The sequence below is a fragment of the Pelodiscus sinensis genome, chromosome 18, assembly GCF_052426305.1.
Source record: "Pelodiscus sinensis isolate ZL-2025 chromosome 18, ASM5242630v1, whole genome shotgun sequence".
NCBI lineage: Eukaryota > Metazoa > Chordata > Testudines > Trionychidae > Pelodiscus > Pelodiscus sinensis.
Window position 1 is genome coordinate 516,759 of NC_143069.1, and position 27,775 is coordinate 544,533.

At 60.5% G+C, this 27,775-nt stretch overlaps 1 protein-coding gene across 1 annotated transcript; it reads right to left on the reverse strand.

The window, feature by feature from the left end:
• Positions 1-3,191: 3,191 nt before the first annotated feature.
• LOC112546611 (inositol-tetrakisphosphate 1-kinase-like) lies at positions 3,192-27,495 on the reverse strand. The gene is made up of 10 exons (XM_089770379.1): positions 27,405-27,495; positions 18,071-18,147; positions 16,038-16,160; positions 13,758-13,869; positions 13,333-13,431; positions 10,780-10,820; positions 9,591-9,756; positions 8,584-8,651; positions 6,259-6,421; positions 3,192-5,797 (listed from the first exon to the last, which is right to left on the reverse strand). Exons 1-10 carry the CDS (start codon positions 27,493-27,495, stop codon positions 5,535-5,537), a joined length of 1,203 nt encoding a protein of 400 aa, XP_089626505.1. The 3' UTR covers positions 3,192-5,534.
• Between the last annotated feature and the right edge of the window lie 280 nt (positions 27,496-27,775).

A 27,775-nucleotide genomic window follows, 5' to 3' on the forward strand; every position in this document is an offset into this window, starting at 1 on the left:
AAGCCTCGGAGCTCGGCTTGTGCTCTTCTACTGCCCTGCCTCCCCATCCGCCCCCAGCAGCGCAGGGACCCAGCACGACCAGGCAGTAACCTGCCCCCCCAGCCCTAGCACAACCCCCCCCCCAGAGAGCGGGGGCGCCCTGGGTCTCAACCCCCCCCCCCGAGCAGGGGTAGGCAAGAGAGCGGGGGCGCCCTGGGTCTCAACCCCCCCCCCCCCCCGAGCAGGGGTGGGCAAGAGAGCGGGGGCGCCCTGGGTCTCAACCCCCCCCCCCGAGCAGGGGTGGGCAAGAGAGCGGGGGCGCCCTGGGTCTCAACCCCCCCCCCCCCGAGCAGGGGTGGGCAAGAGAGCGGGGGTGCCCTGGGTCTCAACCCCTGCACCTCTGCGGGGGGGGCCAGAGAGCGGGGGCGCCCTGGGTCTCAACCCCTGCACCTCTGCGGGGGTGGGCAAGAGAGCGGGGGTGCCCTGGGTCTCAACCCCTGCACCTCTGCGGGGGTGGGCAAGAGAGTGGGGGCGCCCTGGGTCTCAACCCCCCCCCCCGAGCAGGGGTGGGCAAGAGAGTGGGGGCGCCCTGGGTCTCAACCCCCCCCCCCGAGCAGGGGTGGGCAAGAGAGCGGGGGCGCCCTGGGTCTCAACCCCTGCACCTCTGTGGGGGGGGGCAAGAGAGCGGGGGCGCCCTGGGTCTCAACCCCTGCACCTCTGCGGGGGGGGGCAAGAGAGCGGGGGCGCCCTGGGTCTCAACCCCCCCCCCGAGCAGGGGTGGGCAAGAGAGCGGGGGCGCCCTGGGTCTCAACCCCTGCACCTCTGTGGGGGGGGCAAGAGAGCGGGGGCGCCCTGGGTCTCAACCCCTGCACCTCTGCGGGGGGGGCAAGAGAGCGGGGGCGCCCTGGGTCTCAACCCCCCCCCCCCGAGCAGGGGTGGGCAAGAGAGCGGGGGCGCCCTGGGTCTCAACCCCTGCACCTCTGCGGGGTGCGATGGGGTGAGCTTGGCTGCTGAGAACTGCCCCCAGGGGTCCGGTGCGGGCCGAAGAGCCGCAGGGAGGCGTTAATGCCACAGGTGGCCTCTTGGTTGGAGCAGGCCCCTAGGCCCAAAGGGGGCTGGAAAGAAGGGCCCGCCTGCCCCCCAACTGTGACCTCAGCATGGGAGGAGCCCTCCCCCCAACCCTTGGCTTCCCGGCCCCACGGTGCTTTGGGCTCGGGGTCAGCTCTGCCGCCCTGCAGCTCCCTCTTCCCTGCAGCTGGCCCCACATGCCCGGGGGAGGGGAGATGGCGGGGAGCTGGAGGCCATGGAAGCTTGACCTAGGGCTCCGTGCCTTGTTCCCACCCGTCAGCCTGGGGAGGGGCCTGATCCCCTGGCACTTCCCACCCAGAGGCTCTCTGGGGGTGAGCGGAGGGTAGTGCCAGGAACCCCCCTCCGCAGCCCCCAGCACCGCTCCTGGCTCGTGCCGCCCCACAGGGCACACCAGGGCTCTTGCCCCGGCCCAAGGGCTGGGCTGTCCCCAGGGTGCCCTTGACGTTCTGCTCTGAGCCGGGAGCCCTCGAGGGGGGAGAGGATGAGGGTGACCCCAGCAGTGCCTGTCCCTGCAGAACCCAGCCCACATGCTGCAAGAGGACCCCCCTCAGCGCCGGCCTTCACCGCAGGCAGATCCTAAGCCCGGCTGGAGGGGGACAAACCAGACACAGCCCTGCTGTGAGCCAGGGGCCCCGTGCACACACAAGCCCCTCATGTCGGACGCAGGGCACATAGAGACGGCTGCAACGTTCGCACACGCACACCGCCCCTCTCCGGGGTAACACACAGCACTGGTTAACGCGCACACAGCCCCTCTCCGGGGTAACACACAGCCCCTCTCCGGGGTAACACACAGCACTGGTTAACGCGCACACCGCCCCTCTCCAGGGTAACACACAGCCCCTCTCCGGTGTAACACACAGCACTGGTTAACGCACACACCGCCCCTCTCCGGGGTAACACACAGCACTGGTTAACGCGCACACCGCCCCTCTCCGGTGTAACACACAGCACTGGTTAACGCACACACCGCCCCTCTCCGGGGTAACACACAGCACTGGTTAACGCACACACCGCCCCTCTCCGGGGTAACACACAGCACTGGTTAACGCACACACCGCCCCTCTCCGGGGTAACACACAGCACTGGTTAACGCACACACCGCCCCTCTCCGGGGTAACACACAGCACTGGTTAACGCACACACCGCCCCTCTCCGGGGTAACACACAGCACTGGTTAACGCGCACACCGCCCCTCTCCGGGGTAACACACAGCCCCTCTCCGGGGTAACACACAGCACTGGTTAACGCACACACCGCCCCTCTCCGGGGTAACACACAGCACTGGTTAACACACACACCGCCCCTCTCCGGGGTAACACACCGCCCCTCTCCGGGGTAACACACAGCACTGGTACACGCGCCCCTCTCCGGGGTAACACACAGCACTGGTTAACGCACACACCGCCCCTCTCCGGGGTAACACACAGCACTGGTTAACGCGCACACACCGCCCCTCTCCGGGGTAACACACAGCACTGGTTAACGCACACACCGCCCCTCTCCGGGGTAACACACAGCACTGGTTAACGCGCACACCGCCCCTCTCCGGGGTAACACACAGCCCCTCTCCGGGGTAACACACAGCACTGGTTAACACACACACCGCCCCTCTCCGGGGTAACACACAGCACTGGTTAACACACACACCGCCCCTCTCTCTCCAGGAGTAGCACAAAGCGTGTCTGCGTTCCCTGGCTTCATTCCTACGATGAGCTCCGCAGGCCTGGTCCCTCAGGGGCCCGGCCCCTCCCACGCCTGGCGGCTCAGGCTTTCACTCTGAGTTTTTGCTGATTTCTCCTTGCTCTGCACCCGCGCTACCAATTCAAGCGGGGGGGCCTCCCCTCCCCTCCCCTCCCCAGTGGCTGAGGCAGAGTTGCTGATGCCTGTAGCTGCTTGGTGACCTGGTCTCTCAGGTGTTGGGTGGGGGGATCGTTTGGTTTTTTTAACCCCAGTGGTTGTGGCACAATAAAGCAAGATGAAAACGAGTCTGCACCCCTGGCTGCCTGCGAGTGTTGTGTCTGTTGCCTCCAGGCGGTGGTCTTGATCCTGCAAAGGGGCAGGGGGCATCACCCCCCCCCCATCACCTCTGCTTTTATTCCCGTAATGTAGCCTACCAAAATGTAGCCATCAGGGTTTCCAGGGGCCCGAGGCAGCGGAGCCTGGCCCCTCTCAAGCACGTGGGGGTGGAGCCAGGGGACTTCCCGTTTTGAAGGATTCGCCATTGACACAGCACGTTTGGGAGCCAGCAGTGGGATTTGTTTCGGTTCGATGGCCATTCTAAACAAACATCATTTGGGTAACAAACCCCATTTTCAAAACTGTCAGCAAGTTCAAACCCCCCCCCCCCCCCAAAGGTGTTTTGGGCTAAAGGGAATGTTTGGATTTTGAATGTTTGAAAGGGTTTGCATTTCCCCAAGGGAAAAACTCGTTCACCCTGCGGCACGGAGATGTTTCAGCACAAAAGGAGCCAGTTCGGTTCCATTTTTTTTCCCAGTGGGTAAAATGGGTTCAGATGCTGCAGCTGTTTTGGGGTTCCTGTATCTGCACTTTTCTCCAGCAATAGGCGATGGCTGGGGAAGGGCTTGCCCCCTTGCGGGAGGAGGCACGGTGAGGGTCTCCGCAGGGCACAGAGCTGTGGTGGAAAACGCACCAGGAAACCTTTACATCTCTCTGCTGGGTCCATGCCAGCTAGATCTGGGCTGCTCGGCTGCAGCCGTGGAGGTTGGTTGCTTGTCTACACCTGAATCCTATTCCTGGTGCTGAGATGGTGTGAAATTAAAGTGGAGTAATTAATTAACCCGCTTAATGCCTCAAGTAGACACACTGCATCTGGACTAAGAATACCTTGCTCTGGTTTCGCTGCCTGGCTGCCAAAGTGGAGCAAGCAAACGCAGAACATGACAGGCTGTGATGGAGACTGGTAGAGCTGGTACTGAGGAAAAGAGCTGATTGGCCAGATGGGCTGTCAGTTGCCCAGAGACTAGGGAAGGCATCCCTTCCCAGCAAAGGATTGTGGGTAGGGAATCCCTCTATAAAACTGGCAGCCACTGAGCTGGAGGAAGGAAGGTCTGTGAGGAACTCTGGCTGGTGACATCACAGTCGGGACGCTCCATTTTTTTTAAAAATAAATCTTAATTTTTTTTTTTTGGCACTGAAGCGTCACAGGGCAGCTTTGACCCCCCCCTCCCCCGCCCCCACAGTCTGCAAGAAAATGTCTCCCACTCAGCATTGGGCCTTCCAGATGCCTCCGGGAGGCTGAGCCACCCCATAGCCCAAGGCCCAGGCCAGGAAACCCAGGGTGGGGAGCGCTGGGAACCAGCCGCAGCCGCAATTCAGTGCTGAGACGGCCCAGTCCCTCGGCCCCAGCATGCGGCATGGCCAAGAGCACCACGTCCTTACACCGGGGCGGGAATGGGCGTGGCCGTCAAGCTCTTGTGCACCACCTCCCTGGGCGTGCCAACCCCTTTGTGTGTTTAGAATTAACGGGGGGGTGGGGGGCTGGAGGCTACCACAGCTTTGCCCTCTTGCTGCTGGCCCGGGGACAGTCCATGCTCCCTGAGGCAGGGCCAAGGGCTACCTAGAGCTGGAGCCGAAGAGGCAGAGCTACACGGCCCCATGGTGTCTGCGCCGATGAGATCCCAGTGCTCAGAGCCGGTCCAGGCAATGTGGTGCGCTACTGGACTGTACACACTGGTGAGCTGACCTGGTCCAGGCAGGACGGGTCAGCGCTGCATGATATGGACCAGAACTGAGCCGGTCCCTGCACAAAGCGAGGTGCAATACTAGGTTGTATGGCCCGGGGCTCTGGCCTGGTCCAGGCAGGACGGGTCAGCGCTGCATGATATGGACCAGAACTGAGCCAGTCCATGCACAAAGCGAGGTGCAATACTAGGTTGTATGGCCCAGGGCTCTGGCCTGGTCCAAGCAGGACGGGTCAGCGCTGCATGATCTGGACCAGAACTGAGCCGGTCCCTGCACAAAGCGAGGTGCAATACTAGGTTGTATGGCCCGGGGCTCTGGCCTGGTCCAGGCAGGGAGGGTCAGCGCTGCATGATCTGGACCAGAACTGAGCCAGTCCATGCAGAAAGCGAGGTGCAATACTAGGTTGTATGGCCCGGGGCTCTGGCCTGGTCCAGGCAGGGAGGGTCAGCGCTGCATGATCTGGACCAGAACTGAGCCGGTCCCTGCACAAAGCGAGGTGCAATACTAGGTTGTATGGCCCGAGGCCTTAGCCTGGTCCAAGCTGGGAGTGAGGGACCGCATTATATGGACTGACTGGCTGGTCCACACTGCAGGGGCTGAGGATGCCACAGGATAAGGGCCAGTGCTCTGATCTCATGGGCTGGTGATGGGAGCCAGGGAGATCCTGCTGGGTCTGGCTGTTGGCTGTTTGGGACTATTCCCTGCGGAGACTGGCAACATCCCTCCTGCTCTCTTGGACACCCAGGCGAGCACAGCGCCCCTCAGTGCTGGGACAGCACGGCAGGCCGGACGGCAAAGGTGAAGAAGCTGCTGTCCCCTGGGGCCTCCAGGGAACTGGCCATCCAAGGGGCCCTCGGGTCGGTGTCGTGGGTGCTCCCTTGGGCTGTGTCCAGGTGCGGAGCCCGCTGGTGCAGGGAATACTCAGCCATGAGCACCCTGGCCCTGGCCGCCTGCGCGTGGCTCTCCAGCAGCGTCTCAATGTGGTTCAGGAGGGCTGAGAAGAACTCCGGGACACCCTCGTAACCTGTGGAGGCCACTAGAGTGTCAGCCAGGCTGTCCCAGGGTGCCCCGGGACTCGTCCAAACGCTACGTGCTAAACAGCTGCCCTGCCCCATCCCAGAGGTGGCTGCATCTTGGTGCCGGGTGAGGGAGCCCTGTATAAACAGCTGCCCTGCCCCATCCCAGAGGTGGCTGCATCTTGGTGCCGGGTGAGGGAGCCCTGTATAAACAGCTGCCCTGCCCCATCCCAGAGGTGGCTGCATCTTGGTGCCGGGTGAGGGAGCCCTGTATAAACAGCTGCTCTGCCCCACCCCAGAGGTGGCTGCAGCTCTCTGTGCACTCTCTGTTGAAACATCGCTTGTGCCCTGCTCATTTCGACTCCTTGCAATGCAGTGCCCCCGGGCGCACCACTGGGAGACAGAGGCCTGTATCGACAGAGGGACAAGCACCCATTGCTGGGCCCCTCCCCCACTCGTAGCCACTCACCTGGGAAGGTGTTGACGTCTATGGCCGCACACCGCCCCGACTGCTTGTCCACAATCAGATCCACCCCAAAGAGCGAGAGCCCCAGGCTGGTGCGCAGGCCCCGCACAGCCCGGCTCACAACACTGTCGGAAGGGGGGGGGGGCTCCAGCGTCACATCATCTGGCTGAGAAAGGGGCAGAGAACAGCCTGGGATTGGGGGAGTCACGGGGAAGGGGCCCCAGGGCGTTCCCGGGAATGACGCTGAGGGAGGAAAGGTCTGGGCGAGGGACACGTGCCTGCTGCTAGGACGGATGAAAAAGCAGCCCCTGGCCTGCTCCCTGTAGCACAGCGCCCCCTGCTGAGCCCCATGTCTGCTCCCTGTAGCACAGCGCCCCCTGCTGAGCCCCTGGCCTGCTCCCTGTAGCACAGCGCCCCCTGCTGAGCCCCTAGCCTGCTCCCTGTAGCACAGCGCCCCCTGCTGAGCCCCATGTCTGCTCCCTGTAGCACAGCGCCCCCTGCTGAGCCCCATGTCTGCTCCCTGTAGCACAGCGCCCCCTGCTGAGCCCCTGGCCTGCTCCCTGTAGCACAGCGCCCCCTGCTGAGCCCCATGTCTGCTCCCTGTAGCACAGCGCCCCCTGCTGAGCCCCTGGCCTGCTCCCTGTAGCACAGCGCCCCCTGCTGAGCCCCTGGCCTGCTCCCTGTAGCACAGCGCCCCCTGCTGAGCCCCATGTCTGCTCCCTGTAGCACAGCGCCCCCTGCTGAGCCCCTGGCCTGCTCCCTGTAGCACAGCGCCCCCTGCTGAGCCCCATGTCTGCTCCCTGTAGCACAGCACCCTCTGCTGAGCCCCTGGCCTGCTCCCTGTAGCACAGCGCCCCCTGCTGAGCCCCTGGCCTGCTCCCTGTAGCACAGCGCCCCCTAGTGAGCCCCTGGCCTGCTCCCTGTAGCACAGCGCCCCCTGCTGAGCCCCTGGCCTGCTCCCTGTAGCACAGCGCCCCCTAGTGAGCCCCTGGCCTGCTCCCTGTAGCACAGCGCCCCCTGCTGAGCCCCTGGCCTGCTCCCTCTAGCACAGTGCCCCCTGCTGAGCCCCATGTCTGCTCCCTGTAGCACAGCGCCCCCTAGTGAGCCCCTGGCCTGCTCCCTGTAGCACAGCGCCCCCTGCTGAGCCCCATGTCTGCTCCCTGTAGCACAGCGCCCCCTAGTGAGCCCCTGGCCTGCTCCCTGTAGCACAGCGCCCCCTAGTGAGCCCCTGGCCTGCTCCCTGTAGCACAGCGCCCCCTGCTGAGCCCCTGGCCTGCTCCCTGTAGCACAGCGCCCCCTGCTGAGCCCCATGTCTGCTCCCTGTAGCACAGCGCCCCCTGCTGAGCCCCTGGCCTGCTCCCTGTAGCACAGCGCCCCCTGCTGAGCCCCATGTCTGCTCCCTGTAGCACAGCGCCCCCTGCTGAGCCCCTGGTCTGCTCCCTGTAGCACAGTGCCCCCTGCTGAGCCCCTGGCCTGCTCCCTGTAGCACAGCGCCCCCTGCTGAGCCCCTGGCCTGCTCCCTGTAGCACAGCGCCCCCTGCTGAGCCCCTGGCCTGCTCCCTGTAGCACAGCGCCCCCTAGTGAGCCCCTGGCCCCACTCCCTGTAGCACAGCGCCCCCTAGTGAGCCCCTGGCCCCACTCCCTGTAGCACAGCGCCCCCTGCTGAGCCCCTGGCCTGCTCCCTGTAGCACAGCGCCCCCTAGTGAGCCCCTGACCCACTCCCTGTAGCACAGCGCCCCCTAGTGAGCCCCTGGCCCCACTCCCTGTAGCTCAGCGCCCCCTAGTGAGCCCCTGGCCCCACTCCCTGTAGCACAGCGCCCCCTAGTGAGCCCCTGGCCCCACTCCCTGTAGCTCAGCGCCCCCTAGTGAGCCCCTGGCCCCACTCCCTGTAGCACAGCGCCCCCTAGAGCCGCAGTGGGCTCTGGTTGGGCCTGTCCAAGCTGCACCCCAGAACCAGTCATGAGCGTTCTACTGGGGCCAGTGGTTCAATCCATCCAGCCAAGAGCCATGATGGAGGCTCAGTCTCCTGCCTCCGCAGCCTCTGCTCCCTTCACTAGGGTTCCTTTGAGGCTGCCCCTGTGTCCCCTCTCAGCAGGAGATCACGGGGGGGAGGAAGTGCCCAGACACCAATGATGGGGGCCACGTCAGGCCCCTCCGCTCGGGGCTGCTGCATTGCTCTCTCCCGCTGCATGTTGAGTGGGATGGATTTGCTGCCCGCTCCTGCACCATCCTCCCTGCTGTGCTCACTCCCCCTCCTTTCCCCACCTTGGCTCTGGTACCGCGACCCAGCCGGCAGCCTCCCGGTGTCACCCGCACGCCCGTACTCACTGCAGTCAGGCGGGAGCAGGACTCCGGCTTGGAGACGCTGTGGCTGTTGAAGAAGATGCTTTTCCGGGCTGTAAGGAACAGAGCGAGGTCGTGAGTCCAGCTCAGGTGAGCTGGGGCCTTGCCGGGGCAATTCTCCTGCACGGGGGCTCAGAGACGCTGGGCTCAGTTGCGACCAGCTCAGAGCTGTGCAGTCTGTCGCTGATGGGCTCTGGTGATGCCCGTGGCGTTGACCCCGAGCTGGCCTCCCTTGACCCCAGTGTGGCGATGGAGGATTGACCCTGGCTGAGGACCTGGCTCTGACTCTGAGGGGTGAGGGCATATGAACCAAAGTTCCCTCTAATCTTTCCCAGGCATGTGCAGAATAAGTTTTTTATGTGCACCAAGGCATGTGTGAATGTGCACCCGGGCTGTCCTTACTCATATGCAGAATACACAATGGTGTAGGGCACCCGAAAATCTGGGGCACCCCCCGGGTCTCCTGCTCCCACCCGCCTCTTCCTCTCCCTGCTCTGTAGCTCTTCCTTAACGTCCAAGTCACCAAGCCTGCCAGAGCCATGCGCAGCGCATGGAGCCTGTGACAGAGCCACTGGAGTGCTAATGGGTGTTGGCCAAGCCCAGGCACAGATGGGCCGTCTCTGACGGTCCTGTGCTAGTCGACAGGCGGCGGTTTGAAATCACACCGCTGAGCACTGGGCACCGGTTTGCAGGACTGTGCAGGGCCCCTGCCTGCGCCGCCAGTCGAAACCCAGGCCCTAGCTGGGGGTGCTGGAATCCCTCCGGAGCGGCCGCACAAGCCTGGTCGCACAGCTGGGCTCCAGCTGCCTGCGGAGCAACCCCACTGCCACCCGTGCAGTGAGTGTGCTGGGGCTCAGCCCTGTTTCTCTGGTAGGATAGGAGCAGGTGGCACTGAACTCTCCACCCCAGGCCTGGCGCTAGTGGCTCCCCCACCACGCCTGAGGGCTGGAGGACCCCAGCCTGTCAATTCCCGCCCCGGGGCCCCCACGCACCTGACTGCCCTGGCGGGAAGTTCCTCAGGGACGGCCGGCGCACCACGAAGTGGGAGGAGCCCACCACGAAGACCTTGAAGAGGGTGGCGTCGTGGCTGACGAAGCTCTGCAGCAAGCAGGGGGCGCTCACCTCCTCCAGCCCCGCCTCGTTGAAGATCAGCGCCATCTGGGGGGCGGGGAGGGCAGAGAAGAGCCGGGGGATGGGCAGGGACCTGTCTGGAGGGGGCCTCTCGCGGGAGGAGAAAAGGGGAGGGGCTTCCTTAGCTCCACCCCTTCTAGCCTCCCGCCAGCCCTGGCTGCCATGGCAGCTTGCCAGCAGCCGATTACAGCTAGGGCCAGAGGTGTGGCCTGTGAGAGGGCACAGCTCCCAGCATGCAATGCTCCATGTTGGGCTCACAGCATGCAGGGAGGCATGGTCTCCCCCGACGCACCCCTGGGGCTGCAGAACAATGACTGGGAGGGGCAGAGAATGGGTGGGGAGGAGGGGCTCAAACACAGTCCTGGTGCCTCATGGGAATTGTAGTTCAGGTGCCTCATACCTCAACAGGTGGGGGGGGGCTCCTAGCTGGACTACATCTCCCATGATGAACCCAGCTCTCCCCTCCTGAGCCACAGTGGTGCATCATGGGCAATGTAGTCCACAGAATGAAAAAGAGGCCCAAAGTAGCTGAAGGAGAGCGCCCACGGTATATCCTGGTGTATCCCGGGAGAAGGAAGAAAGGTCCCAGCTGCAGCTCCCCTGTTTCCAAATAGCAGTGTGCTCCTTTTCTCCTGAGGACATTGGATTTTTCCAGTGGGAAGCAGACACATTTTGTGTGCTCGAAAACCCACATTTTCTGGCAAAAACTAATGAAATGGGAAACTTCCCAGCGGCCCCAGTGCTGACCCCACCCAGATCTCTGGCACCGCCACTCGGTGGGTTGACAGGTCTCTTCCCCCTCTTTTCTGACCCCCCAACCTCAAAGTCTCCTATTGCTTTTATACCAACCTCCCCCCCCCTGCAATTGTGGTGGGATCTGAACCCACAAACTCCCATGCCGCCATGCAGGCCTCCACTGCGTGAGCTAAATGAGCCATTCCATTAACAAGCAGCAGTAATAGGCCATTATCCTCCACAGGGGCTAGCTGCTGTGGGAAGGAGCTACAGCTGACCCTTTAAAGGCAACTTCTGGGACGCGCTGCTACTGACCTCATGGGAGCGGGGTCCGTGAGCCACCCGGGTTTTGCAGACTGAGGGAGGAAGAGGAGGAGACAACTGAGTGTGACATGACATCACCCTGCCCCTCGTTCCAGCCCTCCACGAAAGAGCCAATCGGGGCTTCCTGGACGCGTAACTTTTGACTCAAATCCCTCCCTCCTGAGCTGCTGGGGTGTGACTGAGGCCGGGCCCCCTGTGACCAGTTCTCCCTCAGGGCTGGGCATGGACACGGACTAGCCAGAGCGCAGGTTTGCCCTGCACACTGCCCCTCCAGCCCTGAGGTCCACTGTGACCCGGTACCCGCCCTGTACCCGCCACAGGCAATAAGGCCCTGACTCTGCCGTTTATCTGGCCAGAGTTGCCTTAGGGGGAAATGTAAGAACCAGCCCCGCCTAGGTGACCCCCAAGATTTGAACCCAGATCCCTGTGGCACACAAGCTGCTACTGCCAGGGCCGTCCTTACCCACATGCAGGACATGCAGCACCTGAAAATTTGGGGCACCCCTGGGTCTTAATGTCCACCCACCCACCTTGTCCCCTGCCTGGTCTGCGGCTCTGCCTCCTCTGGAGAGGGTCTAGTGAACTGAAGAGTGAGCAAGCCTGGCAGAGCCGTGAGCAGCACCCTCACCCTGTGGCAGAGCCATTCATGTGGCAATGAAGCCATTTCACAACACTGGCCAAGCCCAGGGACAGATGGGCTCTTTCTGGATTTACTCTGCCAGTCAGCAGGGCCGGAGCTGAACATTTGCTTTAAAACTATTTCATTGGTGCGTGGCTGAAGATGATAAAATCACAGACACCCACAACACACACCCACACCCACAAACACCCCCTCCCCCCGTGTGTCGGGTATCAGGGCACCAGTTTCATAGTACTGCTTAGGGCCCCATACACCCTAAGGCTGCGTCTACACTGCAGGCTTTTTGTGCAAGAACGTCTGTTCTTGTGCAAAAACTTGCAGAGCGTCTCCACTGCACGTGTGTTCTTGCGCAAGTAAATGTACAGGAAAGCGTCAGAACAGAGGGCTTCTTGCGCAAGAGTTATTCCCTCCCCACAAGGAATAAGCCCTCTTGTGCAAGAGGACAGTGTGGACGGGCAACAGTGGCTTCTTGCACAAGAGTTATTCCCTCCCCACAAGGAATAAGCCCTCTTGTGCAAGAGGACAGTGTGGACGGGCAACAGTGGCTTCTTGCACAAGAGTTATTCCCTCCCCACAAGGAATAAGCCCTCTTGTGCAAGAGGACAGTGTGGACGGGCAACAGTGGCTTCTTGCGCAAGAGTTATTCCCTCCCCACAAGGAATAAGCCCTCTTGCGCAAGAGGACAGTGTGGACGGGCAATAGTGGCTTCTTGCACAAGAGTTATTCCCTCCCCACAAGGAATAAGCCCTCTTGCGCATGAGGACAGTGTGGACGGGCAACAGGGGCTTCTTGCGCAAGAGTTATTCCCTCCCCACAAGGAATAAGCCCTCTTGTGCAAGAGGACAGTGTGGACGGGCAACAGGGGCTTCTTGTGCAAGAGTTATTCTCTCCCCACAAGGAATAAGCCCTCTTGTGCAAGAGGACAGTGTGGACGGGCAACAGGGGCTTCTTGCACAAGAGTTATTCCCTCCCCACAAGGAATAAGCCCTCTTGCGCAAGAGGACAGTGTGGACGGGCAACAGGGGCTTCTTGCACAAGAGTTATTCCCTCCCCACAAGGAATAAGCCCTCTTGTGCAAGAGGACAGTGTGGACGGGCAATAGTGGCTTCTTGCACAAGAGTTATTCCCTCCCCACAAGGAATAAGCCCTCTTGCGCATGAGGACAGTGTGGACGGGCAACAGGGGCTTCTTGTGCAAGAGTTATTCCCTCCCCACAAGGAATAAGCCCTCTTGTGCAAGAGGACAGTGTGGACGGGCAACAGGGGCTTCTTGCGCAAGAGTTATTCCCTCCCCACAAGGAATAAGCCCTCTTGCGCATGAGGACAGTGTGGACGGGCAACAGGGGCTTCTTGCGCAAGAGTTATTCTCTCCCCACAAGGAATAAGCCCTCTTGTGCAAGAGGACAGTGTGGACGGGCAACAGGGGCTTCTTGTGCAAGAGTTATTCTCTCCCCACAAGGAATAAGCCCTCTTGTGCAAGAGGACAGTGTGGACGGGCAACAGGGGCTTCTTGTGCAAGAATCCTCTGTGGCTAAAATGGCCATCGGAGCTTTCTCGCACAAGAGCGTGTCCACACTGCCATGGGTGCCCTTGCGCAAGAAGCCTGCAGTGTAGACATAGCCTTGGGGAGAGCCTGGCTACTAACTGAGCCAAAGGAACAAGCCAGCAGCAGGCTGTTCTCCCACTCCAGCCCTGCTTTGCCCTGGCTGAGCACGGCAGGGCAGGCTGGTGCACCAAGGCCTGGAAACTCATTGCAAGCCCAGCACGACGGGTGCACAGCAACTTCCTGGGTGTCAGGGCTGGGGGGGAGGCATTTTGATTGGCTTGCGCTGGTCTGGTTCAGCAGCGGCACTGAGCGCCCATGGCCTGCCCCCCCAGGTATTAAGGAGGTGCTGGGTCACTCACTTAAGGGGAAGGGGAGGCCCTGCTCCCGGATCCGTGCCACCGCGTCGTGCCCCGTCCCGCTGGGCAGCTCCACATAGGGTGGGGAGAAGATGCAGTTGTCTGCAGAGCAGGGGGGAGGAAATAAGGGAGAAGACCAAGGAAATTTGCCCCCCTGGGGCTCTTCCCCCCTGCCCATGGGGCTGGAACCCCTGGCTCCCAGTGCGCACGTTGCTGCTGCTCCATGGGCCCAGCCCTGCTAGCAGGCCAAGGGTCGATGCTTTCACAGTGGCCACCTCTCCTTAGCCGGGCCCTCAGGCCTCGGGCGCTGGGCGTGCCTCCCTCAGTCCGACAGCGCCCCCTTCTGGATGCGAGGGAGCTGCCGCCGTCAGTGATGGGGACACTTGCAGCTGGAGGTCAGAGAACCAGAGGGACCCAGCGTCGCCTACCTTGATCCTGAAGGCCCTGAAGGAGGCGATAGGATTCGAAGCGGTCCAGGAGCGGCCGGACAGCTGGCAATGGGTCGAGGAGGAGGGTGCTGGGGCAGGTTTCCACATAGGTCTGAACGGTGAAAGATAACATGTGACATTAGCATGGGGTGATGGGAGGGGTTAAAGTGATGGAGCCATTGGGGGGTTGTGTTGATCCGCTCCCTGCTCACGAGCCACTGGAGGCACATCTGAGTGCTTTGTGAAGCAGTCTGGGCGACGGAGCCCAAGAGGCCAGTCAAGCAGTCCGGGCGATGGAGCCCAAGAGGCACGTCAAGCAGTCCTGGCGACGGAGCCCAAGAGGCACGTCAAGCAGTCCTGGCGACGGAGCCCAAGAGGCACGTCAAGCAGTCCTGGCGACGGAGCCCAAGAGGCACGTCAAGCAGTCCAGGCGACGGAGCCCAAGAGGCACGTCAAGCAGTCCTGGCGACGGAGCCCAAGAGGCACGTCAAGCAGTCCAGGCGACGGAGCCCAAGAGGCCAGTCAAGCAGTCCGGGCGACGGAGCCCAAGAGGCCAGTCAAGCAGTCCGGGCAACGGAGCCCAAGAGGCCAGTCAAGCAGTCCGGGCAACGGAGCCCAAGAGGCCAGTCAAGCAGTCTGGGCGACGGAGCCCAAGAGGCATGTTAAGCAGTCCAGGCGACGGAGCCCAAGAGGCCAGTCAAGCAGTCTGGGCGATGGAGCCCAAGAGGCATGTTAAGCAATCCAGGCGACGGAGCCCAAGAGGCACGTCAAGCAGTCTGGGCGATGGAGCCCAAGAGGCATGTTAAGCAGTCCGAGCGACGGAGCCTAAGGAGCACTGTATCCTGAGCTACAGTGGGAGACAAAGACACCATGTGCTCCTACACCCCGGACACTCAAGCGTCTCTCAAGAGCTTATTTTCCCCCTGTGTTTGGCCTGGACCTCTGGGATCCTGCGTCTGGGGCTGGTGTCCTGTGATGGGTCGTACAAACCCCACAGTGGCGACATGGGATTATTCGGGGCTCAGCCAGCCCCACCCTACACACTAACTCTAAGCAATGCTCCGTCGGCGGGAATTACAGAGCTGGAGGTGAGCAGCCCCCACGCCGGCCGCACAGAGCAGCAGGACGCCTCAGGCTGTGGCACAGCTTCCCAAGGGAAGGGGGTCCCAGCCCAGAGACAGCCAGAGAGGGACCTTGGACATTGGTAACCGCCTCTGACCTCTGGGGCTTGGGGAAGGGCCCTAAGGAAAGGCCCCGGGAGGCTGTGCTTGCCAGATTACTGGTCGCCCAAAGGGCCCTGGGTTGGAGCCAGGTGCAGTGGGAGGGCCTGAGTTCCCCTCTCCACAGTCCCCTTGTCAGTCCGGGATTGGGGCTGTGACCACTAGGCCACGCTCCCCAGCTGGACCCTGCGTGAGGCTCCCGACAGACCCACTGGGCGCGGAGGATGCTGGTGAATTGGAGAAGGGCCCAGGAGAGTCACGGGAAGGAGCGAAGGGTGAGAAACCCTGCCTGGTGGAGACACGCCAAGAGCGCCGTCCATTTCGCTCACCAGAGAACCTGGCTTGAGCCGTCTCTTAGGACCTACACGGGGGCAGAGTCCTAGAGTCCTGGGGCTGGCAGGGACCTCGAGAGTCATCGAGTCCGGTCCCCTGCGCCCATGGCAGGACCCAGCACCATCTCGCCCGACCCTGGCAGGCGTGTGTCCAACCTGCTCTGCCATATCGCCAGGGATGGAGATTCCACAACCTCCCCAGGCAACTTATCCCAGTGTTTGACCCTCCCGACAGGCAGGTTTTCCTCATGTCCAACCTCAACCTCCCTTGCTGCAGTTTAAGCCCGTTGCTGCTTGTCCTGTCCTCAGCGGCCAACGGGAACAATTTTTCTCCCTCCTCCTTGTCACACCCTTTTAGACACTTGGAAGCTGCTCTCACGTCCCCTCTCAGTCTTCTCTTTTCCAGACTAAATAAGCCCAATTCAAACCCAAGACATTTGTCCGAGCTTGGCAGCTCTCAGAGGACAGTCTAACAAGACCCCGTAGCTGGAAATTGAAGCTAGAAAAATTCCGACTAGAACTAGGGCGTCTGTTTCTAACAGGGGAATTGCCCTGCTACAGCTACCAGTGGCTGTGGTGCATTGGCCGTCACGGGCCATTTTAAAAATCAAGACGGGATTTCTTAAAATCTGCTCCCGTAGCAGCAGGAGTTGTGGAGGGGAAGGTCAGGATGGCCTGGCGGGGCCAGGAGTCAGATGAGTGATCCCCATGGACCCAGCCGTCCTTACCTGGAAGTCGTGGATGAGCTGGTGGGACTGGCTGTCGTACTCAGCCTCTAGGAGCAGGTCGGAGAGTTTGTGGATGATGACGTCAAAAGGACCCTGCTCGCAGAGGGGCTTGGTCAGGTCAATCTGGAAGGGGAGGAAAAGCAGAAACTAAATCCCTTGTCTGCAGGGGGCTGGCGTGAGGCCGGGGCCCAAGGGGCCCACGAGAACGGTCAGGGTCTCCCGACATCCCCCAGCCTCACCGGGACAAAACGCAGAGAAAGGCGTCCCCTGGCCGGACAGCCCCAGCCCCTGCCCCGGAACAGGGATGTAGGATGAGAAGCGGCGAGATTTGCTCTATTTCCCCCTCTGCTCTGTGCTGCGGCCAGTCCCGTGAGACACCGAGGGCCCTGCTTGTGGGTTCGGACTCCTTTCTAAAAGCCAAGCAAAGCGGCCTGGGAGAGCGGGGAAAGACTCGCCTTCAGCCCTGGCTTTGAATATTCAGACCTTGGCCCGGTGGGCCAGCCCAGCCCCGGGAAGTGTGGCAGACGTGCTAGGCCCATAAATGGCTGGGTGGTTCTGAACAGACACGTGCCCGGGTCCGAGCTGTTCACGCTCAGAGTGGGTCTGAGAAGGAGGCAGCTGCACAGCTCCCTGCCTCAGTAGCGGCTTTAGCTGTTGGGTCCAGTGACAGCTCGGCAGAGCTCTGCGGGGAGACTTCAGCATCACCCAGCTGGCCTGCTGGCAGACTGACGTGCTGAGCCCTCGGTGGGATTTCTCAGCCAGCTCCGGCCGCGCAGGGACAGGAGCCCCGGTAAGGCTGGCAGGTGAAGGCAGATGCCTGCGGATGGGGCACAGAGGCTGCAGTTTGAACAGGGAGGGGCTCTAGCCTGGCGGATTCTCCGGTGCCCGCAATTTCAAACAGGATCCAGGGAGAGGGGTGCAGGAGGTCACACTGCAGAGCCGTGCCTGCCAGCATCACACCCCCATCTCCCCGGCTGGCTGCTTGCTGCCTCTGGCCTGACCTGAAATGCCTTACTCAGGGTACATCTCCATTTGGACAAATCAGCGTTTTGTGGGGAGAAAACTCCCCCCCCCCTCCTGAGAGCATCCTTTGACGGTCAGCCTTTGGCCCCCGCCACCAGCCTGGGCACTGCCCGGTAGCCAACACAGCTGGCTCCAAGCCACAAAGACATTCTAGCACCCGGTTCACCTCCAGGGCGGAGCACTAGTGCAGCAGAGCAGGCAAAGCGAGCAGTACGTCCCTCCCCAGAAGTGGTTGCATCTCAGGGCGAGGAACTGCCCCTTCTCAGAGGTCAATGCTCCCAAGTGTGGTCAAGTGATCCCTTTATCATCAGCTGCTCTGCCCCACCCCAGAGGTGGATGCCTTTTGGTGGCAAGGAGGAGCCCTTTGTGCTATCTGCAAGCTAGGATGATTCATCACCCCGGGAGGAGGGGGAACGGCCACACACCAGCGAACAAAGCGCCAGGCTCTTTCACGCCCACCCGCCTGGACGCCTTCTTGGATCAGCTCCAGCTAGCTCATCGTTGCCCGGTGCCAGCCGGTAACGACTCTCGCCTTATCTCTGTGGACTTTGCCAGTGCCTGTCAGTTGAAACCAGTTCTTATTGACACACGGGGCCGATCCCGGCTCCAGCAAACAAAGACGGGCACTTAAAGCCTCAGCCCTTCCGCAGAGGGAGGTGACGGGTTCCTGCCTGCTCCGACTCGGGAGCCCATCACCCTGGTGTCCAGGCAGCCTGGTCGTTGACCTGAGTTCCCCCCAGTCGTCTATCAGCGTCCTCCAGCCGGATTTGCGTTGCTCTGAGCACTGCCGCAGCGAGGAGACCGGCACAGTCGAACCGGGGGGCACCTCAGTGCTGATCCCAGTGCAGCACGATGGGGTGCAGTAGGGAGCAGATGCGGGGGCTCTCCTCTCTGGGTCCCAACCTCAGTGGAGGCAGCTTCCTCATAAGATCTGCTTCTCCATCATGCTCCTGCCCCCCTCGCCCCACATCCCCCACTCCTCCTGGGCAGCCTGTCTGGCTCAGACTCACCTCGATGACTTCATAGCCTTGCTTCCTGGGCAAACAAAAAGAAAGAAAAACAGAGTCAGGGATTTGAACCCAGGCACCTGGCTGAGAGAGGAAACTTGGTCAGCATTAGTCAGCGTACAGGATGGGGGTGCAGGTGTCACAGGATCAACCTCCTCTGCCTTTGCCACAGCCTTCCCATGCAGACTTGAGCCAGTCACTTCTTAGTCGCTCCCTGCCTCAGTTTCCCCACAGTAATTCTGTCCTTGCCTACTGAAAAAGCTGAAGTACTTTGCGTTCTTTGCCTCTGTCTTCACAGACAAGGTCAGCTCTCAGACTACTGCACTAGGCAACGCAGTATGGGGAAGAGGTGGGCAGCCTTTGGTGGGGGAAGAACAGGTTAAGAACTATTTAGAAAAGCTAGACATACACAAATCCATGGGGCCAGATTTAATGCATCCGAGGGAGTTGGCAAATGTCATTGCAGAGCCTTTGGCCATTATCTTTGAAAACTCGTGGAGCTCGGGAGAGGTCCTGGGTGGCTGGAAAAAGGCAGATGTAGTGCCCATCTTTTAAAAAGGGGAGAAGGACAATCCAGGTATGTCTACACTGCAGAGTTCTTTCGAAAAAACTTCACTTACATTCACACTGCAATCGCGTTCCTTTGAAAAAAACTCAAAAGAACAGCAGGGTTTTTCCGACATTGGTAACTCTCTTTCTACGAGGAAGAAGCCTTTTTCCGAAAGAGCTCTTTTGCAAAAAGGCGTGTGGACGGGGAAGGAGGAGTTCTTTCGAAAGAAGAGGGAAGAGGAAAAAGCACAGGTGCTCTGGTGGTCACTCCGTTCATAGCAATCACAGATACATGCGAGAGAGTGTCCATTCAATGTGGACGCTAGCTTTCGGAAAAGCAGATCACTTTTTCGATGCACTTTTGCTGTGTAGATGCTCTCTTTTGGAAGAAGTTTTTTCAGATGATCTCTTCCAGAAAAGCTTCTTCCAAAAGAAGCCTGCAGTCTAGACATAGCCCCAGGGAACTACAGATCAGTCAGCCTTACCTCAGGCCCTGGAAAAATCATGGAGGGGATCCTCAAGGAATCCCTTCTGAAGCACTTGGAAGAGGGGAAAGTGATCGGCAATAGCCAACACGGACTCACCAAGGGCAAGTCCTGCCTGACCAATCTGATTAGCTTCTATGATGAGGTAACTGGCTCTGTGGACATGGGGAAGGCAGGGGATGGGATATACCTAAGCTTTTGATACGGCCTCCCATAATATTCTAGCCAGCAAGTTAAGGGAGTATGGATTGGATACATGGACGGTAAGGTGGGTAGAAAGCTGGCTGGAAGGTCGGGCCCAACAGGTCGTGATCACTCCCTTGATGTCAGGATGGCGGTCGGTTTCTAGCGGAGTGCCCCAAGAATCGGTTCTAGGGCCGGTTTTGTTCAATATCTTTATTAATGACCTGGATGAGGGGATGGATTGCACCCTCAGCAAGTTTGCGGATGACACTAAGCTGGGGGAGAGGTAGATACGCTGGAGGGCAGGGAGAGGGTCCAGAGTGACCTGGACAAATTAAAGGATTGAGCTAAAAGAAATCTGATGAGGTTCAACAAGGACAAGTGCAGGGTCCTGCCCTTGGGATGGAAGGATCCCAAGCATTGTTACAGGCTGGGGACCGACTGGCTAAGCAGCCGTTCTGCAGAAAAGGACCTGGGGGTTCCAGTGGATGAGAAGCTGGATATGAGTCAGCAGGGGGCTCTTGTAGCCAAGAAGGCTAATGGCATATGAGGGTTGCATTAGGAGGAGTATTGCCAGCAGATCCAGAGAAGTTATTAGGCCCCTTTATTTGGCTCTGGTGAGGCCACATCTGGAGTATTGTGCCCAGTTCTGGGTCCCCCACTACAGACGGGATGTGGACACATTGGCGAGGGTTCAGCGGAGGGCAACCAAAATGATTAAGGGGTTGGAGCACATGACCTCTGAGGAGAGGCTGAGGGACTTGGGTCTGTTTAGTCTGCAGAAGAGAAGAGTGAGGGGGGATTTGAGAGCAGCCTGCAACTCCCTGAAGGGAGGTTCCAGAGAGGATGGAGAGGGGCTGTTCTCAGGGGTGGGGGATAGCAGAATGAGGACCGATAGTCTCAAGTTGCAGTGGGGGAGGTCTAGGTTGGATATTAGGAAAAACGATTTCCCGAGGTGGGTGGGGAGGCACTGGGCTGGGTTCCCTAGGGAGGGGGTGGAATCTCTGTCCCTGGAGGTGTTTAGATCCTGGCTTGACAAATCTGGGACAATTGCGTTGGGGTTGGTCCTGCTTTGGGCAGGGAGCTGGGCTTGACTCCAGATGTCTCTTCCAGCCCTGGGACTCTAGGATTGTACTCAGATCTGTAGGCTAACCAGGCTCCATTTTATCCTAAGGAGGGTCATGCTGAAAGGTCCAAGTTCCTTTGTCTGGGGTTGGTCTTGCACTGAGCAGGGGGTTGGACTAGATGATCTCAGCCCTAATCATCTCTACTCCAAAGCCAATCACAGGCCTCTCTGGGCTGAGCTCCCTGCTGCAGGCTCAATGGGAGGAGCAATGAAGCCCCTTTTCGGGCTCAAGGAAGCTGCAGACACTGGGGACTTACCACCCAAAGCACAGCAGGCCAGAGTTAAGCCGAGCCTGGTGTGGTGTTTTCTCTGGGCTGTGGATTGCTGGAAGGACGCAGAGGGATGGTTTCTTGGGCACAGGGCCTACTGGAGGGGCAGGCATGGGAATTTCTGCACAAGGCAGCTGCCTGCTGCTCTTCTGACCAGGATGCGGCTGCATTGTCGCATCCCTTTCTCCTCCCAACAGAAGTGACGTTGCAAAGGCCTGGAGCCCCAGCAAAACTGGGCAGCTTTCAAGGGGTGCAACGGCCCATGTTGAAATGTATTTCTGCCTCACCCAGGCTTCTGTCACCTCAGCTTTCATGGGGCCAGACGGAAGCTAAATCGAACAGCTTCTCCTCTCTTGGAATTCACACCTCCAGACCAGCTGCTAGAAGTGGGCCTCATGCTCCCTGATTGGATCCACCTCGTCATCCCCAGCCTGATCCTGGCCTGCATATTTCTACCTGCCTCTGGAATTTCCACTGCCTGCATCTGACGAAGTGGGTCTTTGCCAACGAAAGCTTATGCTCCTACACTTCTGTTAGTCTCTAAGGTACCACAGGACTCCTCGCCGCTTTTGCAAATCGAGCCTATGTGGCTCTTGTACAGAAATCGGTGATGTCGCCCTGGGGTTCGCCCTGCTCTCCCCGGGGCTGCTCCTGTGGATAAATCCCTGTAATGTTGTCACTCTCATATAACTTTGTATTAAGAGCTCGTCCTTTTAGATCTGTCTTTGTTCAGTGTCTTAGAGAATCTCTGGAACTTTTCTCCTAGAACTCTGCATTAAGAGAAACTTTCCTTTTTATATAGATAGATCTTGTAAGAAAAAACTGTCTTTTGAGCTCCCCCCTTTCCTTGATTGTCCTGTTGAAATGAACGAGGTGTGAATGGAGAATGGAAGGGGAGCCCCTCCAGCAGCAGTTGCCAGGGTGGAGAAGGTCTGGGAGCCAGATCCAAGCCAATACCTGTGCAGTGAGCTCATTAAGAAGACTGGACAGACAGACGCCTTGGGAGTCAAGCAGCAAGTGCTGCCCTTGGAAGAACACTCTTCGAAGCAGCATTAGGAAAGGCCAGGTGACGACTAATTGGCTGCATGAGAGGGATAAATAGGAGGCATCTTGCAGAGGGACCCCGGGTTTTCATCTTGTCAACATGGGAGCATCGATCCGGATCCGCAGAAGCCCGGCTCCACCCCTCCCCCATCTAACTCACCTGGCTAGTGTAGTTAGGGGGAGCAACTTTTGGTAACAAGATGGAGTGTGCGTGTGTGTGTGTGTGTGTGAGTGTGTGTGTGAGTGTGTGAGTGCGTGAGTGTGATGTGTCCTATGCATATGATAAGTATTGATTGATCTATGTATGTTCAATAAATGTGGCGTGTTGCCTTAGCCCTCTGAAAAAGATCCCGGGTGCTTCTTTTAAGCACAACACTCCAACGTGGATTTAAACCTTCCACATGAAGGCAAGAACCACGGCCATTAGCCTGGTGGATCTACCCAAGCTTGGTCCAAAGTATCCACAGCAGTTTCAATTCACACTGCCTCTTGTTACTTGGGCGGGTGTGTGCGAGGACAGTCATTCTGGAATAAACCTTCCGTGGCCAGCTGGGAGACTTGTATTGGGACATCAGTGGCTATATGGCCTCGCGTGAACCGACACTAGTGTAAGTTACACCTGATTTTGTTATGTCAGTGCCTAGGGTTACCAGATGGTTTAAAAAAAATACCGGATACACTTGATCTCAGATGCGGGGGGGACCGGCCAGGAGGGGAGTGGGGCTGGCTGGAGGAGATTGGAGGGCAGGAGGCAGCTGGCCGGCAGGAAGCAGGCCTGGCTGGGAGGGGGTTGGGGGGAGTGGGGCTGGCCGGGGGGGAATCGGTCAGCCGGGAGGGGAGCAGGGGGAGCGGGGCTGGCCAGAGGAGATCAGAGTAGGGGGGAACCGGCCAGCAGGAAGCAGGCCTGGCTGGGAGGGGGTTGGGGGGAGTGGGGCTGGCTGGGGGGAATCGGTCAGCTGGGAGGGGAGCAGGGGGAGCGGGGCTGGCCAGAGGAGATCAGAGTAGGGGGGAACCGGCCAGCAGGAAGCAGGGCTGGCCAGGAGGGGGTTGGGGGGAGTGGGGCTGGCCGGGGGGGAATCGGTCAGCTGGGAGGGGAGCAGGGGGAGCGGGGCTGGCCAGAGGAGATCAGAGTAGGGGGAACCGGCCAGCAGGAAGCAGGGCTGGCCAGGAGGGGGTTGGGGGGAACAGAGCTAGCGGGGCTGGCCCGGGTGCACACAGATCCCAGGGTGCTGACTGTCCCGCTCACGGTCCTGGCAGGGCGCATGGGTGAATCTGGCCCCACGGATTCCATCCCACCCCAGCCCCGCCCCTCTTGTCTCTACTGCGTCGTTGTGTGCTGCCTGGCTGGTAGACACGCAACTACGTACAGATACTCCTGATAATAATAACAACTTAATTAGAAAATACCCCACATTTCTATGTCCGGTATTTTCTCAATTTGTTTTCCGGACAGAAAGCTCAAATACTGGACTGTCCGGCTCAAAACCAGACACCTGGCAACTCTACCAGTGCCAGCTGGGGTGTAGCACGCGCTTGTGCAAAGCTCTGCACAACGGGCCCTGATCTCGGCCGGGGTCTGGGCGGCGCCTTGATACCTTCTGTGGCAACCGGGGATACACATACTAAAGAGGGACTTTCATTCGCTGTGTGTCGAAGGCCACAAGGCGATGCCCTGGGACCGGCAGAGTCAGTGTGAGGGACACAGGCAGGGAGGGAGAAGGAAAGCTGGAGATAAGGGAAGTGGAGAGATAAGATAAGGCGGGGGGGGGGAGAGCTGATCTATTCTGTGGGCCTTCATGTACCAGCCCTGAGAGACTTTAATCTCTGCACACAGGGGGGTGCTCCATGGGGTGATGCCATGAGTCACGCTGCTGTGAGCTTGAAATCACCTCACTCAAACTATCTTACCCATTACCAAGATAGCTTCCCCAATTATCACCTCTAATACCATTAGCTCACAGACATCCCACTCTCCCCACCTCTAATATCAATTCACAGACACTTACCTTCCTCCCCCCCCCCCCCCCCCCGCATCCCCCTCCGGTTCTGAAATGTGATTTGTCCTTTTCATATGTGTTCATTTTTTTAATTGTATCCTTTGGTATCTATGGTTGTGACTACTTTCTTCCACTATTTGATCTGAGGAAGTGGGTCTGGCCCACGAAAGCTCATCATCTAATAAACCATCTTGTTAGTCTGTAAAGTGCTACATTGTCCTGCATTTTGCTTCACCTCACTCTGTGCCTCAGTTTCCCATCTGTAAAATGGGGCATCAAATCCTCCCTTTGCCTGTTTAGACACTGAGTGCTTTGTACAGGGATTGCCTCTCACTCTGTGTCCGGGCAGCACCCGGCCCGACGGGCCCTGATCTCGGCCGGGGTCTGGGGGCGCCCAGCCCCACGGGGCCCTGATCTCGGCCGGGGTCTGGGGGCGCCCGGCCCGACGGGCCCTGATCTCGGGGGGGTCTGGGGGCGCCCGGCCCGACGGGCCCTGATCTCAGGAGGGTCTGGGGGGATCTCAGGGGGGTCTGGGGGCACCCTGCCTGACGGGCCCTGATCTCGGCCGGGGTCTGGGGGCGCCCGGCCTGACGGGCCCTGATCTCGGCCGGGGTCTGGGGGCGCCCGGCCTGACGGTCCCTGATCTCGGGGGGGTCTGGGGGCACCCGGCCCGACGGGCCCTGATCTCGGCCAGGGTCTGGGGGCGCCCGGCCCGACGGGCCCTGATCTCGGCCGGGGTCTGGGGGCGCCCGGCCCGACGGGCCCTGATCTCGGCCGGGGTCTGGGGGCGCCCGGCCTGACGGGCCCTGATCTCAGGAGTGTCTGGGGGCGCCCGGCCTGACGGGCCCTGATCTCAGGGGGGTCTGGGGGCGCCCTGCCTGACGGGCCCTGATCTCGGCCGGGGTCTGGGGGCGCCCGGCCCGACGGGCCCTGATCTTGGCCGGGGTCTGGGGGCGCCCGGCCCGACGGGCCCTGATCTCGGACAGGGTCTGGGGGCGCCCGGCCCGACGGGCCCTGATCTCGGCCGGGGTCTGGGGGCGCCCGGCCCGACGGGCCCTGATCTCGGCCGGGGTCTGGGGGCGCCTGGCCCGACGGGCCCTGATCTCGGCCAGGGTCTGGGGGCGCCCGGCCCGACGGGCCCTGATCTCGGCCGGGGTCTGGGGGCGCCCGGCCCGACGGGCCCTGATCTCGGCCAGGGTCTGGGGGCGCCCGGCCCGACGGGCCCTGATCTCGGCCGGGGTCTGGGGGCGCCCGGCCCGACGGGCCCTGATCTCGGCCAGGGTCTGGGGGCGCCCGGCCCGACGGGCCCTGATCTCGGCCGGGGTCTGGGGGCGCCCGGCCCGACGGGCCCTGATCTCGGCCGGGGTCTGGGGGCGCCCGGCCCGACGGGCCCTGATCTCGGCCGGGGTCTGGGGGCGCCCGGCCCGACGGGCCCTGATCTCGGCCGGGGTCTGGGGGCGCCCGGCCCGACGGGCCCTGATCTCGGGGGGGTCTGGGGGCGCCCGGCACAATCTCAGCTGAACCTCCCTAAACTCTGGCAAGTCACGTGATGAAGGAGGTTCCTGTCGTGCTTTGCAAACCAGGGGCCCAATCGGTGTCAGGGAAAGGATCCCAGCATCCCTGGCTCAGTCCCTAGGGCCGACCCCCACGCTCTGAGGCAGCTGGGGTCGGGGGAGCAGGCTCCGCAGGGAGGCGAAGGCTCCAAGCCGTCTGCCCCACGGTGAATGAGCCCTGGGGTGGGGGGAGTGACGGATGCAGAAGCAGACCTGCGAGCTGGGGGACTACGAGGGCAGCTGGTGCTTGGGGGCGAGGGCCGGGGCTGAGTCTGGGGTGGAGAGAGCTAGCGCTGCAGCCCACAGATCTGTGTTGTTTGGAGCTGTCCAGCCCCCCGGTAATGGATGTAGAGCAGGGCCATGGCCCGTCTCACAGATACACAAACACTGGTCATGACTAGGAGAAAGTCCCTTTGCTTCCTAAAGGCTAGGATGCCAGAGGCAGCGTAGCCTAGTGGATGGAGGCAGGAGCCCCTGGCTCTGTGAGTGGGGGCCAGTCATGTCCCCTTGTGCCTCAGTTTCCCCAGGTGTAAAATGAGGCTGATTATACCAACGTCCTGGGTAAAATACCTCGAGCTCTCCGGGCTGGCTGGGGCTCAGGGCAGAGAGTGCTGGCTAGGTCCAGATCCCCGTCTCCTTCAGGCCGAAGGACCCGCTGGTGTTGCAAAGAACCACACAAGCCAGAGCTGGCCTGAACCAAAGGGAAGCCGGCTCCAGCCCGCAGAGCTTGGGCCCTTTGCTTGCTGCCTGCTGTACAAACCCGCATGGGGCTGGTTTAATGCTCGGAGCTGCAATGTTGGGGAGGGGAAGCCCGGAGGAAAGTCGGAGGGAAATTGACCCGTGTTGACAGCCCAGTGCAAGATGTAAGTGGCACACCTCCAAGCCCGGGCTTCTCCCCAGCTGCGAGTAGGGGTGTGGCCAGGGTTCCCTGTGCGCTGGGAGCTTGTGTGGCTGCTCAGGAGCTGATTGGTGCCCACAGCCAGGTTTGTATTTCTCCTGGTGGTGCACATTCACTCGTGCCTCAGTGCACAGAACAAAATTTATTCCACATATGGATGCGAAACATTGCGTGTGGCCTCTGAGTTAGGAAAGCAGGCTGGAAGTCAGGGCTCCTGGGCTGTATTCCCAGCTCAGGGAAGGGAGTGGTGTCTAATGGTCAGAGCAGAGAGGGGCTGGGACCTGGGAGTCAGCACTCCTGGATCCGTTTTCTCCAGTTTAGGAAGGGCATTGTGGCCTAACAGTTTAGAATTGGGGTCTCAGCCCCCAGCTCTGCTGCTGACGCACTGTATCCCCTGTTGGGGCAAAGGGGAGCGTGTGCCTCCATGCCTCAGTTTCCCCATATGCCAGACGTGGGTAACCCTACCGACCCAGTGCCATGGAAAGGCCAAGGATCTTAGCAACTGAGTTTCTGTCTGCTGTGTTCCTCTCTCAGATCCCGGGGGGGTGGGGCAGAGATTTTCCACAGGGCCCTCAGCCAACTGTCCCATCTTCTTCCCCCAGCTAGGACATTCGTTACTGCTCACTTCTTAGGTTTCAATAGAAGCAGGAGGCTGTGGGACCTAGTTCCCCTATGGAGGTCCTGGGATGGTTACAATTAGCCGGTGTGGTGCTCCGCTCCAGAGGAGGCTGACTTTGGGTGATGCTGTGCATTTGTAAGTTGGGGGCTCATTTGGGACAACATGCCGAGGGAGGAGGCTATGGACTACGCAGTGGGCACAGAACCTGTAGCTAACATGGCTTGTGTAGGCAGCAGCAGGGCTACCCACCTAGGCTGTGGGAAAGTGGGTTTCAAGTCCCCTGTTGAGTCCATAGCCTCAGCCACATTGAGGCTGCATGGGTAGGACTGCAAGTTAGGAGTCTCCATTCCTCTGAGGGTCTGGGCCTCAGCCACACGGTGCCTCAGTTTCCCCAATGATACAATGGGGATGAATACATGAAAGGGGCGAGCTCAGCCCCTGGGGGTGGCCAGTCGACCCCTCGGCAGGCTGAGGAGGCAGAGCAGGGAGGCTGCCCAAGACAGAAGCAGCCAGGGCGGCTGCTTTTCCCAATCCATTGTGTGCACCCGGGCTCCTTTCTGAACGGCTCCCAGCCACCCCCGAGGCGAGGGCCGGAGGGCCAGCCGCCTACCTGCAGAGCTCCTCAAACCCCTGCACGTTCAGCTTCTTTTTCTTCTTGCCGTTCAGGCAGTAGCCGATTCGCTTCCCTTTGCCCCAGCTCGGCATCCTCTGGCATCCGGCGCACGCCTCAGAACTAAAGTCCCAACTCACACGCCCGGGGCGGCGATCTCCTGCCGTGTGCAGTGTGCAAATAGCGTCCCTCCAGCTCCCGGCCTCTTAGCTCCGCCAGCACCAGCCCCTCCCCGGGTGGCAAAGTCCTTGGCCAGCAGGAACTGGGCAGGGTGAAGGAGGGTGGCAGCGGCTATCTGCCTCCGATCAGCTGATGGGCCGTAAATATCGATCCGGGTTGTCTCAGAACGCGCAGCCCGGAGCCTGTTACCTGAGC

Coding starts and splice junctions, on each gene's coding strand:
- LOC112546611 (XM_089770379.1), bottom strand. CDS start 27,495: ATGCCGAGCTGGGGCAAAGGGAAGCGAATCGGCTACTGCCTGAACGGC. Junction 18,148..27,404: donor GCAGGGGTTTGAGGAGCTCT/GCAGGTAGGCGG, acceptor TCTCTCAGCCAG/GTGCCTGGGTTCAAATCCCT. Junction 5,798..6,258: donor AGACGTCAACACCTTCCCAG/GTGAGTGGCTAC, acceptor TGGCCTCCACAG/GTTACGAGGGTGTCCCGGAG.